General features: G+C 44.2%; 2 protein-coding genes across 5 annotated transcripts in view; both read left to right on the forward strand.

Annotated features, from left to right (window-relative positions):
* The window catches only part of RNF185 (ring finger protein 185), a 20,690-nt gene extending 2,199 nt beyond the window's left edge, over nt 1–18,491 (forward strand). For 2 of the 4 annotated variants that reach the window (XM_006019846.2, XM_014518117.2), the window contains exons 2-7: nt 7,795–8,026; nt 9,235–9,253; nt 9,984–10,096; nt 10,660–10,714; nt 12,964–13,081; nt 15,847–18,491. In XM_006019846.2, coding sequence (XP_006019908.1) covers nt 7,845–8,026; nt 9,235–9,253; nt 9,984–10,096; nt 10,660–10,714; nt 12,964–13,081; nt 15,847–15,944 — 585 coding nt within the window. In that variant the 5' untranslated portion in view covers nt 7,795–7,844 and the 3' untranslated portion in view covers nt 15,945–18,491. Of the gene's footprint in view, nt 138–1,614; nt 1,848–7,794; nt 8,027–9,234; nt 9,254–9,983; nt 10,097–10,659; nt 10,715–12,963; nt 13,082–15,846 lie in introns of those variants that run through there. The other 2 variants (XM_006019847.3, XM_025199300.1) reach the window with 2 other exon arrangements.
* A 673-nt stretch (nt 18,492–19,164) lies between these two features.
* Nucleotides 19,165–19,306, forward strand: part of LIMK2 (LIM domain kinase 2) — a 35,753-nt gene continuing 35,611 nt past the window's right edge. The window contains exon 1 of the mRNA XM_014518119.2: nt 19,165–19,306. Coding sequence (XP_014373605.1) covers nt 19,296–19,306 — 11 coding nt within the window. The 5' untranslated portion in view covers nt 19,165–19,295.

The raw sequence follows: 19,306 nt of genomic DNA on the forward strand, positions 1-19,306 counted from the left end.
GGGGAGCGCCCCGCGGGCTGGGACGTGGCGCTCCGCCCTGGCCGCTTGCGGGGCAGCCCTGATGGGGGCAGCGGGGCCGGGGGTCCCCGGGAGCGACTGCATCGGCAGCGAATTGAGCCCCGGGGGCAAAACATCCCGTAGGCAACTGAATGGGGTTTGCTGTAGCGCGTGTTTAGCTCCGATGTGGGATCGTGGGGTGTAAGAGCCGGGCGTAGCTGGGGGCCTCGTCGGGGCCCAGCCGGGCGGGGCTGACAGGAAGGGCCCCCGGGCGCTGTCCTGTACCTTGTCGGTTCCTGCCCCTGAGCTGGGCATCGGGCACCGTCGGGTGTGCTCGGCTCATCTGGGTCCCATGTTTTGAACCTGTGATCTTCCTCCCTTCCCTGTGTCCTTTTTTGTTTTTCTCCCAAGAAATGAATTGTTACTTTCTCAGGGGCTTCCCTTTTTAAGGGAGGTGTATGGTTTTTCTTGGTGGGCAATGGCCCACAGTCCCTTGAAAGCAGCGAATAGGCCTGTAGGCCTGTCCCTTGTCGGTTGGTGCCTCTGGGCAGAGTTTCACTGGGAAGTGCCCACTGGCTTCTTGGACTCATTTGAGGGTTGTTGGGCACTGGCCGTTTGCCCTGCTCACTGTCCCACCTTGGCGCACTTGTATTGAGCAATGATCTCACCCCTATCCCGTTTTCTCTTTAGCTATACCCCCAAACGACTTGACCTATACCCAGTAGACTTCCCTAATAACAGGGAGGGGCTAACCACTGCTCCATGGGTGTTCAGCCCACATTAGCCCTGTGTGTCAGATGGGGCTGGTATAGCCAGGTTATCTTCTGGGATTGTTCAGCGTTTCCTGATCTGCACAAAATAAACTAAATACTTCTTTATCGTGTTTAGAAGTGTCAAGCAAAATCTCCTTGGTCAGCCTATAGAGATCTTTATCCATTGTCCACATCATCTCCTTAAAGAATGTTTGCTTTTAGTAAGTTAATTCCTTCATGCTCTACTGCCAGGAAAAATATCCGGGTTATGTTATCAAACTGGTTAAAGCAGTTTTGCTTTATTCCTTGGATGTGCCCAGGTAAAAACAAAAAACCAAGCAAGCAAGCAAGAGTGCTTTTGGATAAGTGTTGTTCCAAGTTCTGTCTGAATTTATTCTGTTTTGGATGGAAGACAAAGAGGATAAAATGTGATGTAGCTATTTCCATCTCTTCAGTTTATTTTCTGATAGGTTGTAGTTCATATGGTTTCACTGTACATTGTATACTGACAATAACATTGCATTTGTGAAGCACCTTTAATTTTAGTGGATCCCAAAGCACCCTTTAAATGTAGGCCTCCAACTTCTGTCAGGTTCTTGAGCGCAGGTCTATGAAGAAATTAAATAAGGTTGTGTATTGGCTCATGGATCCAGGCTGGGATAGTACTTTACACTAAAATGCAAACTATCTGTAAGAACCACTGATTGAATAACTGAAATGTGTATAGGACAGAGCAACATACAAACACAGGAATCTGGAATGTCTGTCTAAAGAGCAAGTTAAAGCATAACCTGTCTGTTAAGGGACAGGGGATGGATGAAGAGAAACAAGTAGATAAATATGTGTTTAATAATTAACAAGTTGGATTGCCTCAGTTATGTACATGTCATGAATATCATAAAATGAACATCAAGGAATAAACTCAGTGCCCTAGCAAGGCGGGGAGAGTGGGGTGACCGCCCTGGGCACCAAAATGAAGGGGCGCCAAGAGGCACTGCCCAGCCGGGGCAAGGTGCAGGACAGAACTGCAAGCAGCTCGTTTGGGGAGGCGCAGGGATGGTGGGGGAGGGCAGCTCCTGCCACTGCGTGCACTCCCAAGTAAGCATAGAGGGGAGGGTGTGCCCCCCCCAGATCTGTGTGTGGGGCAGGAGTGGGCTGCCGCTACAGGCTTTGCTCCAGGCACCAAACCTTGTTGCTACAGCACTGAATATACTTATAGTTTTTTGTGGGGCAAAAAAGTGATTTCTGACCACATGTTTATCACATTTAAAGTTCAGGGAACTCAGTTTATTTTTCATATTGGTGTTTTGTTGTTTGTGTGGGCTACATGTTACAAACAGTCTGAAAAGAAAGGTTTCTTGATGCTTTTACTGTTAATGACAATTTTTTGAAATTTTAATTGCTGTGTTAGTACATGAGAAAGTGATCGAACTTACTTTCATTGCATGAGTGATCAAACTGTTTCATTGCTCAAGTTGAGGGGGGTTCAGAAACTAAATACAATAGAATTCGTAGTGAAAAGCAAACTTGATTTAAAAATTCCTTCAGTTTATTATAATCTCAGATATAACAAAGTGCAACTCATTAGAAGTTTTGTATTCATTTTGCTAAACAGAATTGTTAATTTGACAGGATCCCTTTTGATTTCATATTTCATGTACATAGCAACAAGAAGTATAAAATAGGGCTATCATCATAGTTAATGTGTGCGATTAATGCGTTAATCAGTTCCTGCATTAATTTTTTTATATTGCGCATATAGTTTTGGAGCCTGCTTCTGGGCTCTGCTCCACCAACTCCAGGTTGCCTAGCGGGGCAGTGGTGGCAGCACAAAAGACCGCAGGGCAGCCCAAGTGGCTGCAGTGCATGGGGTGTGGGGGGAGGTGCAAGGACAGATGCATACCAGCAGCTGCAGCCTGCACGCTATGTGTACAGCAGTGCTGCACCATAATTCTGTAGAGGGGGAGAGGTAGGGGGAGAAGGAAGGGGCATGGGCATGGCAGATGAAGTACCCCACGGTGAGGGAGGAAGTGGGGTAGGGGCTGGGGTGAATGGGGCCCTGTTGCCGGGGTGGGTTGTGGGCCAGAGCCACGAGAGGCTTATCCAGGGGTGCACGGGGGCTTGGTCCCCTGCCACTGCATGCAACCGTGGGGGAGGGATAGGGGGCATGTGCAGAGGTAGGCTGCCCGCTGTGGGCTGGGACTCCGCACTCTGCTGCTTTTTTCCAGGGAGCCGCATGCTGGCTACATGTCCCGTGCCCTCCCAGCTGTCGGACGCACATCGTGGCATACTGCAGCTCCTGGGGCAAAGGCAGAAGGGCATAGAGCCCCAACCTGCAGCGGCAGCCTGCCTCTGTCCTGCGCACAAATTGTGGTGGGGGTGGCCCCCATGCCTCCCCTGGGGGTACACGCAGTGGCAGGAAACCATGCCCCCGGGCACCCCTGGACAAGCCTCCTGTGACTCTGTCCCGTGACCTGCCCTGGCCCCACGGCCCCATTCACCCCAGCTCTGCCCCATGCACAAATCAGGGGGCATGTGCCCGCTATTCCTCCTCCACAGTTGCGTGCAGTGGCAGGGAGCCCCTCACTGTAGGAACCTTGATCGCCCCTCCCCCTCCACAGACTTAGCCTCCAGGCGCTGTGCATGTGTCTGTGACTCTACCTCTCGTTCCCAAACCATAGCCCTCCCAGCCCTGCTGCTGCCCCTCACTCCTGCCCCACAGTACCCTGCATCCTCCCAAGGCATGCAGGGATCCCCCCTCCTCAGGCTCCAAACTCCACACACACACCCACAGCCCTCCACACGGACCCCCAACCATACAAAGTCCTGCATAATTTTGAGTTCTTTTGCATATAATTTTAGTTTTTAGCTGTGCAATTAAAATCACGACTAATTGCGACTAGTTTTTTTTTTTAATCGTGCATCTAATCGCAGTCAAATTTTTTAATTGTTTGACAGCCCTAGTATAAAATATGTAGTGTTGGCATCTAGTCAGTGACATAGATCCCAGTTGGAAAGCATTTATTTTGAATGCTTTTGAAAAAAGTAACATTCTGATACTGCTATAACTATATATCCTGGAAATATCATTTATAATTTAAGTGGTATTATCCTCTCTATCTCACATGCTGAATTATTTTTCATCTGCTGTCTTTCCATCAAAGTTTTTGCATGCTTTAAATTAGAAATACTGTTCTTTTCTGCAGTTCCTCCTCATTTTTTCAGAGGCATATATATATATGTACCTTGGGCAAACTTATAAGTTTTGATTCCTATTAAGTTCAGATGCTTGGCTGCTTTTAGTGACAGTTTCATTATGCCAGCATCTCTTTGGTGCAATATTTGTTGCCCTGCATCTTTAGAATATATTTCCCGTATAATTTGGTAGTGTTGCCTCCCTCCATTTGCTGATTGGCAGGGCTCAGGTAATACTCAACAATATCCCATGTTATTATTTCTTCCTCAGTCTTAGACCATCTGTTGTTCTTAACTGCCATAGAACTTCAGGTGCCAGTGGGCTGCTTCGCAAAGGTCCTGCTTCCCCTTCAGTGCTGCTCTTGTTCACTCAGACTGGCTCCAGAAAAGTCTGGGTAACCTAAAGGGATGCATGTTGTAAGCATTCATATACATCCTCTGTTTTGTTTCCCCTTCTCATTATTTAAGGAGGCCTGCTTGGAAACAGGTCTTTTTGTTTCTTAGCAGTTAAACAGCAGGAACAAGAGCAGATGATTTCCCATGTCAAGTAGGAATCTTTAAGGGACTCGGTCATTTCCATGGCACAGAGGATTGTGACTTCAAATTAGGGGATAAACAACAGGAATAGGTGGATACCTGAGAAACAAAAAACTTGTTTCCATGGAAATGTCTCGATGATAAAACATAAGAAAAAAAAAATGGAAATCCTGTGAAAATTTTGTCCATGAAGTCATAACTAATACCACCTTTTTTTTTTGTTTTGTTTCTTTAATGCTCCTGACATTTGAAGTGCGTTTTGAAGAGTAGGTCTAAACAGTGGACTTGGGAAACTTGCACTAGCAATTCCGTACACTGCGCTCTCCTTCACAACTTTTTGTTTGCTAAAACCTGGAAGTGATCTGGTGTGGGGGTGTATCTGGCGTGCTTAATCTATTCCTTTAATCTGAGCCCTGAATCGGACACAAAATGGACCTGTCTGCTGTCGGCCTGAAGTTTCATTGTGCAGGCTAGAGTGGTTAAGTTACAACTGTCTTAGAACTTGTTTGAACAAAATCTCTTTCCATCCTTGGATTGGGAGGTCTTGCAGATCGAAGCCATAGGAATCCAGTTGTTATGGAATTACTGAATGTGCTTTCAGTGCTCTGGCTACTGTATTGGGTCTCATGCACATTTGAAATGTAGAAGAGTCTATTACAAACTAGGTTAGATTAAATATACTATATGTCCCAGTGACAGACAACAACAGACAAATGTGGGAAAGAGACTGACTTGCGAAGTGTAGAATCATAAGCATGCTTGTTTTTTGTCATGTAGAATCATAAGCATGCTTGGTTTTGTTAATTTAAGCTATGCATACTGGTTTTTAAATCTACTTTCTTTTATATAACTAAATTTGCTTTATGAAAAGGATGAAAGCCAGGAGGGAGATCCTTATCTGAAAATTATGTTTTTGGATCTTTAAGTTCCCCAAACTCTTCTCCAGAATATTAAGTGAAATTGCAAGACAGTTGTGTATAAACTGTAATTGGTTTTGTCCATATCTTTTTATTCTAGTTATTACATAGGACTTTCACTACTGTCTTTCATCTTTAGTGGTTAACTTTTTCATTCAATTATATCTAGTCCTATTGGCTTCTGCTTCATTCTTCATAGTGCTTTGATTTGTGATTTTTTTTTTCTAGTCATTGGATATTAAGGATTCAAGGATTTGTCTGAGGTTACTGTCTATGGAGACTAGTTGTTTAGATAGTGGGGTCTTTATAAATATCCAGGTTTCAGCATCCAGCAGTGAGACTGCCTTCACTTTGGTATTGAACTCTATAAATGTAATCTGTTTTTCCAGGCTGCCTTAAGGGTTACATAGGTTTTGTTTTTGCTTTTCTGTCTTTAATATCTTAGTCTGTTTTATCTGTTTTACTTGGGATACTCCCAAGATAAGTGGCATGTCAAACATCTAGGTAAAGAATTGTTATTGTTGGCTTTTGCTGTGTTGTGACCCATGTGAGTTTTATTTACTGTTGATTTTTTTAGTCTCACTAGCAGTGCATGCATCTGGAGGTGATACGTCTGTCCTGTAGCATTAATTTATAGTGGGTCATTTAGTGTATCTTGCTGAGAGAATTAATATTTAATTGTGCCAAATATTCTGATAAAAGGATACGTGAGAATGCTGAAAACTGTCTTTAATTTGTTGTTTTGATGTTGGTTGTGTTTCCATCTATCTTGAGCTCAAGTGTGCTTTTTATTTTATATATGTACAGCAAGCTGCTTTGCTGATGAGATTAAACAAAACTGGTCTGAGAAATGCTGAGAGTCAGCAGTGCTGAGAGGCAGTGTCCATTAAGGCACCGAAGCTGCAAACACTGAGCTGCTCTTCTGGGACACAATGGAAAATGATGTAACTGAGTGAAAAAGATCTGTAGAAATAAACCTCTTTCCTCACTTGCTCTCTTCTGGTGTCATTGATGCAATACTTTCATTGGTCTTAAGCATGATATTCCTTGGTCCAGCAGTGGGATTATTATTGTATGAAAAGTTCTGTTTGTGATAGCAGGTAGGGAGACTGTGGTCTTGATCTGCAGCTTTGTGGTTCTGCTTCAGCGTTGCTACAAGGGCAGGAAGCCAAGGTGGTCTTTAGTGCTCCAGTGGTAAGTTTTGCAAAGTCAGTAGTTCATGAAAGATTCTAAATGCCTGAGTGCTTCAGTGCTGTTCACTTGTGAGAGATTTGGGTAGTCAGCTCTTCTTTCTTTGCACATGTTTATCTAGGCAGTTAGAGCATGTTCAGCAATGTGGGATCAGTTTTATATTTTCTCATGGATGGTGCAGTGGACTAAGATTTACATTTTTCTGTCTTGATTATTTATAGCAGAATCAGCTAGCATAGCAACTGTTCTTGATGCTTTGGATTAAAAAACCAGGCTGGACTTTTGGTATTTTTCTGACACAGCAAAGATTGTGCATCTTTTCTATCCTGAAACGTAAATGCTTCATACACATAGGGTCATAGGACTTGCTAGGTGATTTGGATTTTCCATGATTTTTTTTTTAAATGAAGTTCAGGTTCGTTGTTACTATTTTAGTAAAAGGAAATAAAAAGAGAATGATGGCCTCTGAGTAGAAAGACATGACTTATTAACATCAGCTGGAAACTTGTGAACGGATTTGCTAGGAAGTGTGGTCCTTAGTGCCATAACTGCTAGAAATGTTCCCTGATCACTCCCACCTACTGCCATGGCAGCAATGAGAGGTTCACTGCTCCATCCACCTTCTGTTTCCAAATTCCTGGTGATTGGAGCTAATGGACAGCTCTGAACTTAACATTTCTTTGTTTTAATGAGTGACCAGTTGATTCAAGCTGAGGTTTCTTGGTTAATTTTTCTTGTAAACTTCACTAAATGCTAGAAAAAACTGGTAACTTGCTTTCCTGACCTGTTTCTTTATTAAATCATATTTTGCAGGCTGTAACTCAGACAGTTGTGTCTCACTTTAGAGTTTTGGAAAGTTCCCAAAATTTCCAAAGTTCTTGAAATGTATTTGTTGTGCCACTATCATTATATGGTGTTTTCCAGAAAGTGGGTGCAGGAGATCTGTTTTCATTTTCACCATAGGGTCTCATCAGTCAGTGCATCCAGGACTTTGAAATATAGGTCACATCAGCAGCCAATGTACCACAGACATTCCAGGCCAATTAACTTCTAAAAAAAGACCCCATTGAGGAGATCAGCCTTAGGATCTGTATAGTCCTGTGGGAAGTCGCCTTAATATTTTTTCTTCCTTCCAGTTTGGAACAGGACAAGAATGAGACAGCATGATGCAAATGGAACTTTTCTTTCTTTCTCTCCTCTGGTAGGATTCCAGTTGGAAGATTTTCTTGACTTTGGATCTGGTTAACTCCTGAGAATGGCAAGTAAAGGGCCCACAGCTTCCACATCCACTGAGAACTCCAGTACTGGAGGCACTAGTGGCAGCAGCAGTAGTAATGGTGCTGGGGACAATACTAACCAGGATAGCACTTTTGAATGTAACATCTGTTTAGACACTGCCAAGGATGCAGTTATTAGCCTGTGTGGACACCTCTTCTGGTAAGTATTCAGCTCTTGTAAGACTAGGCAAGAGTAAATTCATTTTTAATCATCCAGAAGTCTAACATATAGCAAGACCAAACATGAAATGACAGTCTTGCATTGGCATCGTAATGTGAATGTGACTACAGCTTTGAATTGTGCCATCAACAGAAACTTGCTGCTTTGCCATTCAGTCCTCAAATATATTTTTCTTTTAAATATGCAGTTATTTTAACTTGATGATAATCTCCTTACGTTTTGTTTTGTGCTAGCCCTGGAGATTATTGTGTTAAAATTGAATTGTTCAGCCCTGATTGATATGCTTTTCTAAATTGTATTATTCTCATTCATTTTTTCTAGTTTGGCATAGACATGCTGATTGAGTCTATATTTTTTCCCTAATATACACATACTTGGATCTATTTTGCATCTTGTCCTTGATTCTGTCTGGAATTCTATACTCTGAATTTTAAACTCCCAGGCAGATTCCATGGTCACCACAGGTTTCCCTTGTCTGCTAGATCTGGCAAAAACATTGTATAGAGACTGCTGTTTAGAGCAGCTGATTGCATCTTGATTGGCCATCTTATTTTATGGCCTATTTTGTTTGGCTTTGACTCTTTCTTTTAAGGTTGGCACAAGAACTTAGATTTAAGTAAAGACTCCTATTAGGGAGAAGTGCACACATTTGGAATTAACAGCATGCGACTAGTATGCTGTATTATAATGTAGATTTCTCCCCATTCCTACCCCTTGCCCCCCATTATTTTACTCAAATGCCCTACCTCTGACTTGTAAACATCATATAATTGGCAACCTTTACTTGGGATACATTGTCATGAGACTGAAGAGCAGAATCTGTGCAGGAACCCTAAGAAGATGAATTCAGGTTCCTGCATATGCCTTCTGTACTAGTGTGTAAGGCTGCAGGACTCTTGGATGATGACATTATGAATAAGTAGAAATTACATCATGGCAACTTAGTGTCAAACTTTGTAATTTGGGTGGACCAGAGATCATCAGATTTTGATTACGCTTATAAAAGTTATCCTAAAGCAAGGTTATGGAACTGTCACTGCTGGATTCCAGCTTTCTGTTGTCTCTATGCTCGATGATCCTTGGTATAGTTTGTACGTTTGCCAAATCTAGGTGTTAGTTATTGAATGCATTTTTTTTTCCTCTCTCCCCTTCTACCCTGTGACCAATCATCTTGGGAATGCCAACAGTTGGCCTTGTTTACACCAGGTAAGACCGGTTTCCCTTTACCTTGTCTTTCATCAGCTCCTCTTACACAATAAACCCTTCAGGCTCCCCAGGGTATTTTGTCAGAAGCTGCAATACCTCCTTCTCTTCCCAAACATACTTCCTTCTTTTCAGGGCAACTAGATTGTGCTTGTAAATCTTCACCTGAAATAATTCATATTCTGCTTTTCTAGAGGAAGTTTTTAGATTAAAAAGACCGTTTTTCACTGTTGTAACCACTTGAACATCTCAGTTCTGCTAGGAGAGTTTGTGAGAGAGAGCTGTGTGGAAGGGAGGGGCAGGGAAATGTGTGGATAAAGGCTGGAGGCACTTCTGCTCTCACATGTACTGTCACACCCTTGCTTTAATTTTATAGAATCACAGAAACGAGAGAAGACCAGACCGATCAGATTTTCATGCCAGTCCTGAGCCATGTCAGGGTTATTCCTATAGTGTATTTATCAATGCTTTCTCCAGCATATGTAGGACTGTGAATTTCAGCAGATGCATCAAAGCACTACAATATACTAAACTAAAGCAAGTATCCTTCACAGCTCAGTTGCTTTGCTTCTAAGTAGTAGACAGTCTGGCATTTGGCTTTCTGAATTAATTGTGGAATTCTCTTTAGCTGACTCTTGTGTGAACTACCTTACTGTGTGCCTCTGTTAGAAACTCTTGTACATTGTCATTGTTCCATTGTTCTCCTGATGCCTGTTAATTTTTTCTTTTTCAGTGGTTAGAAACCAGGCCAAATAGACAGGTGTGTCCAGTTTGTAAAGCAGGAATCAGTCGAGATAAAGTTATTCCCTTGTATGGCAGGGGAAGTACGGGACAACAGGATCCAAGGTAAGATACTTAAATGCAGCCTTTCCTTTGTGGAAACCGTAAGTGTGAAAGTGAAACACTGTCAAATTATTGTATTTATGACATGTCAGATGGGATTTGTTCAAAGCTGAGATGGAGGTGGCAGCTGCTGGATATGTGCCAGCCCTCTTAGGTCCTGGATTCCCACACCTTGTTTCCTGTTTAGCTGTGGCAATCCTATTTTAATTTAAATTGAACACTATTTAGTGGCCAAGATGATATATTATGCAGAAAATTATCTGACTAGAGCAGCCAGTCAGGACACTGATGGGCCTTACCACCATTCTCAATGTCTCTTTTTGTGAAGTTTTAAAAAGGATGTTGCTACACAGAAATACAGATTCTTTGTTTATAGATGTGGTGCTGGAGATCTAGGTAACTGGTGAGCTTGCTGGCTCCTACTTGTGAGTGTCTGCCCATAGCTGTGTTGCAGCAATGGGGTGGTCCCTGAATATCCGTGAAAGGTAGGACAGTATTTGTTCTGTCCTATGAAAGCAAATGTTACACCAGATTTCACTGTACTTACCTGAATCTGTCTCCTCTAGAGAGAAAACTCCACCACGACCCCAGGGACAGAGACCTGAACCAGAGAACAGAGGGGTAGGCGAAACATAAGCTGAAATGGAAGGACTTGATTGAGGTGGAGGGGGATGGAGGTGTTGTGTTTCTAAAAGCTGCTGTGCAGATCCCAGTTTGTCCTTCTATGTTGGCTATTATAGGTCTCTTGGTGCCTGACATTGTTATGGTTGCATCTGTTCCTCAGTATTCTAGAGCAATGGTGGCCTACATTTTGGCCGCACCGGGTGGGTGAGTAGTACCAGGTTGGTCCATGGGCCTGATCCAGTGTGTAGTGCTGACCCGACCACGGCCTGATCCCACTGCACAGTGCTTGGAAATTTTGCGGCAGGGCAGTGGTTGAAGTATTACTTGCCACCACTGCTCTGCCACCAAATTTCTGGACTTGTGGGCAGCCCTGTGGGCTGGATTTTGCCCAAGGGCTGGGGCTTCAGCCCCATGTTCTGAAACAGAAGCTAACTTAAATCATACTTCACAGTTCAACTGCAGAGTGTAGCATTGCTGGAAATGTTGTTCTTTACTGTGAGATTATGCTCTGTAGGCAAAATACATATCGCCTTGTTTTACAAAGTAGCCTTAAAAATCTCCTCTCTTGCCAAATGAGACCTGTCCTGAAATGTACACCCATGCATGGAGTGTACGTGCAATGCTGCAGTGGTTTCCACCTCTTCAGAATCCTTTTTATAAAATACCCTTGTACGTGCATATGTACACATCCCAGATGTGGCTATGTCAGATAGGTGCTGGTTTGGTGTGGGATGCAGTGGGCCCAGGCATGTAAATACACAGCCTACTATTTATATACATTGTATGGTAAATAGACATGTGGGAGCACCTACCAGGTTAGAACTCAATGTTTCCTAGCACAGTGAGAGGTGAGGTGAACATGACCTGATGAAACAATTGCATATTTCCATGTAATTCAGGCTGGAACCCTCAGAGAGCACTCATGTACCTCATTGCTTCAAACAAACAACCCTGCTGGGTATGATTAAGGAACATTTCTGCATTGAATAGATGGGAGCTCAGTTGTTCTCCCTCTCTGGAGAATTGTGTTCTTATTAAATCAGCTGCTGTGTCTTGGTTGAACCTTTTAGCAGGTGCTGCCTGTAGTCGGTGGAATCTGGCATTAAAGGCATTACAGTAGTGGACCTGCCTTCCTGGTTTCAGGGACTGCCATGCAAGGGGAACTGCTGTGGCCTTCTTTTATAGGAACGTAATGGCAAGGCACTTGAGAACAAAGTAAAGTGACTCTGTACTCAGCAAATTAAGGAATGAGTCTGGGTCTAAAAGTTACATCAGTGGGATCAGTTCTGTTCCATACTGTCTCCTAGCTGGAGGGTGAAAAACTAGACTATTGTCCAGATGTTATACCATTCGGCTAATTCTAAGACAAGAAATTTAATGTGGTAGAGTAGTGAAGTTCAGGAGCAGGATGACCAAGTTCTCATGCAGTCATTACTTACTGTGGTAATCTTGCTAATATTTTATGAGTTGGATCCTAAGCAGAGCATCACTTCAAGGATTGGGATGTTTCCTGATTCCCAAGTTTCATTTTTCTACTTGGCCGCACCCTGCAGTTTTTCTCTTACTCTGTGTGGTCAAATTAATGCTGCATTATAGCTCTTACCTTCATCCTCCTCCTCTAATGTTCTGGCTTCCTGCATCACATTAAGTTACATGCAACTGGCTTCTTAGCGTAGGGACTGAGGATATTGGCTGTAAAGCTCTGTGTCTACCTATGGTTCTATATGCCTATACATAATACTATTGAACTGAGAGTACATGGATACTGGGATCAAATAGTATTGAGTTATTTTTCCATATTATCCTTGTTTCAGATACATAGATATAGAAAATCAACTCGAATTAAAGCTTTAAAATCCCAGAAGTGATATCCAGTGACATAAATGATGACATTGTCAGATAGCTAGTGTTTTTTAAGTTGAGAGTTGGAAAAATAATTAGCATTGGCTCATCTGCAGCCCCAAAAATAAGCTGCATTTCCTATCATTCTCTCAAGCTGTTGTGTTACTATGCTGTGGCTTATTACTGTGTGATGCTTTTCCTAAAGAGAAGGGAGCCCAGGGAGCTGTTTGACAACATAGGCACAAATGATAAACTGTCCAGTAGTTTACTTCTCATTTAGCGTAAGAAAGCCCAAAGCGGGAAAATGCTTATCGTGGATTGTACAGCTTATTCTGACTCAGAAGTTTAAATGACAGTTAATGGGTTTGTTTTTTGGTTTTTTTTTTGCTTTTCCTTTTCTGCAGGGATTTCAAGGCTTTGGGTTTGGGGATGGCGGCTTCCAGATGTCATTTGGAATTGGGGCATTTCCCTTTGGTATATTTGCCACAGCTTTCAACATAAATGATGGGCGGCCTCCTCCAGGTACTGTGCATTCCATCTTCTGGAAAAATCCACAGGAGAATAAACATTTACAGAATATTTGGTAACTTTTAAACACAGAACCTATTAAAATAACAAGCTGTCCATGCTGAAGAATCAGCTAGTGTTGTAGAACGTTATAGGAAAATGCTGTTTTGAACATCTAGTCTTAGCTTGCCATCATTGAAATAATGAATTGCAAAGAGAGAACATTCTTTGTTTGTGCCCTTTTCTGTTCCATTATAATACTTATGTTAGGAAAACATAAGCCTTTTGTTTTTAAAAGGTGTTTTTCTAGGGGTTTTATATTAGAGAGAACATCTTGCTGAACTGTATTTTGCTGAAGGACCCTTTGGAGGATTATGCAATCAGACGGGATAGGTACAATACAGGTTTCTTTCCCTTGAGCAAGGAGGAAAGTCACTTCAGTGAGAACTTTAATTCTAATTAGAGGTGCACTGATACATCAGTCCATATCATACTGGCACTGATAAAAGGCAAATTGACATTATCGGCAATCAGCTTTTTTTTGGCTGATGTGGCTGATAAATGTTGCATGCGTGGGCACAGCCACAGCATGCATACAGCTGGGAGCGCAGCCCAGCAGCTTGGAGACCAGTGTCTGGCTGGTAAGTCTGGGGGGAAGGAGCGTGGGGGAGGAGCAGATCGAGGCCCCCATGGTAAGGGAAAAAGTGGGGCTAGGGCAGGGGCAGGCACTGCCCAGCTGGGGTGGGGCAGAGTGCGGGACTAAGCCATGAGTGGCTTATCTGGGGAGCACAGGGAGGGTGGGGTAGCTCCCACTGCTGCACACAGACTTGGGGGGCATGTGCCCCCTGATCTGTGCACAAGGCGAGGGCAGGCTGCTGCTGTGGGCTGGGGCCGGGTCTGGCTCTTCCTGGTGGGGGGCTGAGTCGGGGCTGCACTCAGAGCAGGCAGTGGCATTGGGAGTGGTGGCTAACGGGGGCTGCAGCGAATTTTGTGGTGGCTGTAACCCATCCGTAGCCACCCCCACCTCCTAGTGCTGCCACCCACCCCAAAGGCAGCCCTGGCCCAGCCTCCTGCTGGGAAGAGCCTAGCATTGCTCCTGGCCCCAGCCTGCAGCGGCAACCCGCTGTTGCCCCGCACGCATAACCAGGGGGCATGTGCCCCCCATGCCTCCCCGGGGGTGTGTGTGCAGTGGTGGGAGCCACTCACAAATCTGTCCTGCCCTGGCTGGGCAGCCCCTGCTCCAGCCCCACTCCCTCCCTCACCCTGCGGGCTTCGATCTGCCTTCCCTTTTCCTCCCCCTGCCCTTTCCTGCAACAAACTTGTCAGCCAGATGCTGCTCTCCAAGCTTCTGGCCTGCATATTGGCAATTGGATTGGTATCGGGCGATTATGGCTCATTATTCTTTGGCCCAATACATAAGGCCGATTTTTCTTTATCGGTGCACCCCTAATTCTAATACTCCTAAGAGTCCTTCTAGGAAGCCAAGGAAATTAAGACATGGATTTCTAACATTAAAACAGAGAGAAGGAAGATCAGATTTTGACAGGGGAAGAGTTCTTTGTTTAAAAAAAAGAGAGAGAGAGAGTGAGCCCCCCAAAACCTTGCTGTAGTGTTCCTATAACAGAAAGAAGCATTATAGGACAGGAATGCTTCTTTCATTGCTTTGCAGTGTGCTCTCCTGATGATCACTTGTATGCTGCATGAAGTAGCTTTGTTGTGAATTAATGTAACTGCTCTTAACTGAGTAAAACCAGTTAGGTTACTTTAATATAGTAGCCTCATTCGGAGGGATTACCAAACAGCCTCTAGACAAACTCCTCTTTCTGCACTAGTCAAAATGAGTCAACCTGTTTTGTGCCACAAATCTAGCACCCAAGGTTTTCTTGGGCCTCCTCAAATTGACTGCCTGGTTCTGCTTCCTTATGTTACTTCATGGAAAAAGCATAAGTGGATTCTTGAGTTCATGAAAACACTGCCAAGATGTATGCCCCTAGTTAAATGAAGTTGCCTATTAGTTGTATGTTGTATTGTACACTTGCATAAGTGTGTGATTAGAGTTAAGCAGACAAGGTTCCTTGGGTGAATTTGATATTTTATTAGACCAACCCGAATAGTTATTAAGCAAGCTTTCGGGTTCAAAAACCCTTCGTCAGGCTAAGGAAGTTTCAGCAGTTGGTGTGTGCTCAGTTAAGGAGTGTGTAGATGTATGCTAGTTCAGGATAAATGATTGCCAATCTTTTTTCCAACCCCGCTCTTCGTCTGCAGACATGATATAGTGGTTTCACTGGGATGCACACAGAGTGTTGAGCTCACTTAGGTTTCCCACTCATTCTGTTGGCATAAAGGATGTGCTTTAGCTTTGTGTCTGTTATCACTTGCTTGCTCAAAAGTAATTTCTCCTTGTGGGGGAGGAAGAACTGAGGGGCAGGCTGAAAAACTATTCCATAGAATGGAAACACTTGGCTGAAACTTGCATTAGTGCTGTCCACAATAATACTATGAACAGACTTACAGGGTGAGCTCTCCGCTTCTGTAGGGTCATGTCGAGGACTGTCGGCAGTCTTGATTTGTGGAGCTGATGCCCACTGGCTTTCCAGACTTCTGCTGAGATAAAGGCAGTCCAAGTGTGAGATTTCTTACACCAGGGAAACCTTGGTAGCATTAAATGATCAACTGGTAGGTTCCTTGCACCTCCATAGAAGAGAGATTTGCTATATGTGGCCTGGACCGTACATTGAAGAAAAGGAAAGAACTGAATTGTTTTATTTCCTGTTTTCCAGCTGTTCCAGGGACTCCTCAGTACGTGGATGAACAGTTCCTCTCCCGCCTCTTCCTGTTTGTGGCACTGGTGATAATGTTCTGGCTGTTGATTGCATAACTGTGCTCTGTATCTTGTGTATTCAGGGTCAGCAGAGCCTCTGAACCAGTTACAAACTGTTCCCATCCCATTTTAAACCTCTTGGTGTCTGGTTCCATACCTAATCATGGGTTCCAGGGATCAATGGTGCCACAACGTAATGAGGAATCTCGCATTTTCCACCAGAGCCTTGGAATTAAATAACGGTTAAAAAAACATGTCTCAGCTCAGCCGTCTCATACAACAGGTATCCAGCTACAACCATGGGCCTAGCTTTAAGCATCACTTTGAAAGGAGTGCTGCTTTGAAACCCTGTGCCAATCAGCTAGGAGAGGTTTACATGGAAGGCACTGGCACTGAGGCTGGGTGAGCAGGCAAGGACAGGAAATGACTACAATGTTATCAGTATCGCTTGTTTAGCACCTCTGCAAGGGAAGAGATGGTGCAGTTGGAGTTCGGGGCATTATTTAGCCTCTATATCAAAATCCAGTTTTCTTCAGGAAATCCTTTGCAACACTAATGAGACTTCTTGGGCAGGACACCTGCCAAAAATGAAACCAGCTTTGGAGACCACTGTTCTGTTCCCGCTATTACTTACCAGAGTTGTGAAAAACCCATGGCATTTGACTGGTTCTAATGACTGTAACAGCAAGCAATTACATCCACACTGAAAATGTTTAAAATCTCAGTTTGCTGGGGGACACATGCTTGTAAATTGTCTCATTGTGGGGCTGGGTGGAGTCATTAAACTACAAAACACCTAATTTGCCTCACAGTGCAGTTTCTCATTGATAAAGCAGTGTTATTTTCCTTAGGTTTGCACAGCTGCCTTTGATTTAACTTGTGAATAGTTTACTTACAATTCTGTCATGGTAGCTGTACTCACCCCTTCTCCCAAATTTGAGACTCCCAGCATTATTGTGTACCTCTGCATGAAATCTTTTTACAGATCTGAGATCCACTTGTTGGGGGAAGGGCACAAAAGGGAGATTTTAAAGTGTGTTTTGGGGTTGACATAAGACTTGTCAAATGCATAAAATTATGTGAGGAAATTAAATTTCATCTTTGCTAGCAGGTGCCACGGCAAGTAAAAGGTGGTAGAGTATCGTCTGTCCAGGACTGTGTAGCTGCTCCAAACCTAGAAAGAAATGACTGTGGTATAAGGACTGCAGATTTACCAAAGATGCTAATTTGAATTACAGGATGAGATCACAGATATTTGTGTATTTGGGGGAGGAAGTTTTGGAAAGTGTGCATACAAGTCTGAAAGACTCTGGAGCCTTTGTGGAATTTTGAGTAAACAACTTCAAAAAGTGTTGCTGATGAATCTGCGTGGATCCGCAGTGCCCGAGATATGAGGGATTCCTTAGCAAAATGAATACTGTTCTTGATTTTTTTTTTCTAACTAGACACTTCCAAAAGGCTTTTCTTCTATGGTTGTTTTGTTTTTTGTTTTTTGTAATGATGTTTACTAGTGATCTGAATCAGTGGAAGTCAGAGACTGACCTCCTGTAAAGGTGAATCTTGCGACATCCTGGACAATATATTTCGACATTTAACAAAACAAATCAACACAGAAACGTTCTTTAGAAATTAGACTTGTTCTCATGTATACGGACGAACCTTGTGAGCAGGTTGTGCCTCAGCACTTGTCATTAAAACTTATTTGTCTGGACACAAATGGTTCAACTGTAGTATGATAAAGGGGGATGAAAGATTAATGTGCTTGTGCCCCCCAAAATGGACCTAGGCAAGCAGGAGTTTCCAAAGCTGGCTTCTGCAGTTTCACCTCATCCAGTCGTATACTTGAGTGCAGGATAATCTGGTAGTGTTTGCCTCCACTGGAAGTAACTCAGGTGATATTTGAACAGTGCAGTTGCTTGGAGAAAGCTTCAGAAGCTTTATTTTTTCTACACCGATGTCTTCTAAAGCATATATTTGGGAAACTAGGATCCTTTCTAGAGAAAAGGCAATGTCAGCAACTAGCCACAGCATGGAAACCTTCAGGCTTTGATCTGTTTTATTGAAGAGACAGCACCACCTGCTGGCGGAAAGGTAATGTTGATTTGCTAATCAAGGAAAAGGCCTTTGTTTCCCTGCTTCCATTATTCTGAGAAACTGGGTGCTATGAGAGAGGCTCAGGACCGAGTCTGGTACAATGATAAATTGATAACAGCCTTTATCCTGTAAAGATGACAGAAATCCAACTGTAACATGTTAAAAAAAGGTATTAAACCAGACTTAATTACCTGTTATGTTTAAAAATGTAGAATTTTCAGCTTTTTGCCAGCTGTGGTTGGGAAGCAGGAGGGGTGCAGACTAAGGTGGCTGCAGAGACAGGGTGGAGAGTCCTTATTTTTATGGCAATCCAAGAACAAACTAGTCTGCAAGTGTTAATGCTTTTGTTCCTATCTTTTTCTTGGTGTGCTTTTTGTATTGTACTATTTCCCTTCCCCTGTATTCAGACTGCACATGGCCTATGATGGCGTATATAGTGCAACACCATTGTTATTCACTAATTTTCACTGTTGTGAAAGTGATTTAGAATAAAAAATGGTTTTACATTAATGAAGACCCTCTGGCTTTCTTTTCTGGCATTACATACGTGGCTCTTCACTGCAGCCAGTTGCAGACTAGGCAGAGGGACTCTAGTCTCCCTGTCCTGGAAACCAGACTGGCCCACTACTGTAGTGGCACCGAGGCACAGCTCGCCTCTCCCGTCCTGGGCATAATCCTGTCATTGCTCGAAGAAGGAAGGGCCTGTCGCCTCCTTGTCTCCTGAGAAATGGCGCCGAGAGGAGGTGAAGGCGGGCAGCCAAGGCTGGAAAGGCCCTTGGGTGCCTGAGCTGATCTGGTCCGACCTCATTTTACAGCCGCGCCTCGCTGGAGCCTGTTGTAAGGCGGACTCGAGCTTTTCCTCCGAAGCCGCTCCTCGTCCCTGAGCCTCTCGCCCGGAGGAACGGAGCAGCCCGCCCGCCTCGCGGGTCGCCGCGTGCCTGAGCCTGGCGGGCGAGCAGTGCCTGGTGTTGCTGGAAGTCCGGATCCGCTTCGGACTGCCCGAGAGCCCCGCGCTTCCCCGCCCCCACGTGCGGGACGCTGCCCTGAAGCTGCTCGGTGGGGGAGGTGTTACCGTGACGGAGAGGGCGGAGTTACTATTTTAAGCAGCCAGAGGATTCGCCCGCTCCTATGAAGAGGCGGGGCCTCCGGATGGGCGGGACTCTGATTGGCCCGGAGAGATGAATGGGCGGGGCTTGCGACCGCCCCCGGGAGGGATGCCCAGGGGCCAGGTGCAGAGTGACCCGCCCCGCGCTCCGTAGAGCCTGACGTCATTGTGCGGCGAGACCGGGGACCGGAGCCGCTTCGCCGCGGGCCATGGAGACGCT

Source organism: Alligator sinensis, unplaced genomic scaffold (assembly GCF_000455745.1).
Source record: "Alligator sinensis unplaced genomic scaffold, ASM45574v1 scaffold505_1, whole genome shotgun sequence".
Classification (NCBI taxonomy): domain Eukaryota; kingdom Metazoa; phylum Chordata; order Crocodylia; family Alligatoridae; genus Alligator; species Alligator sinensis.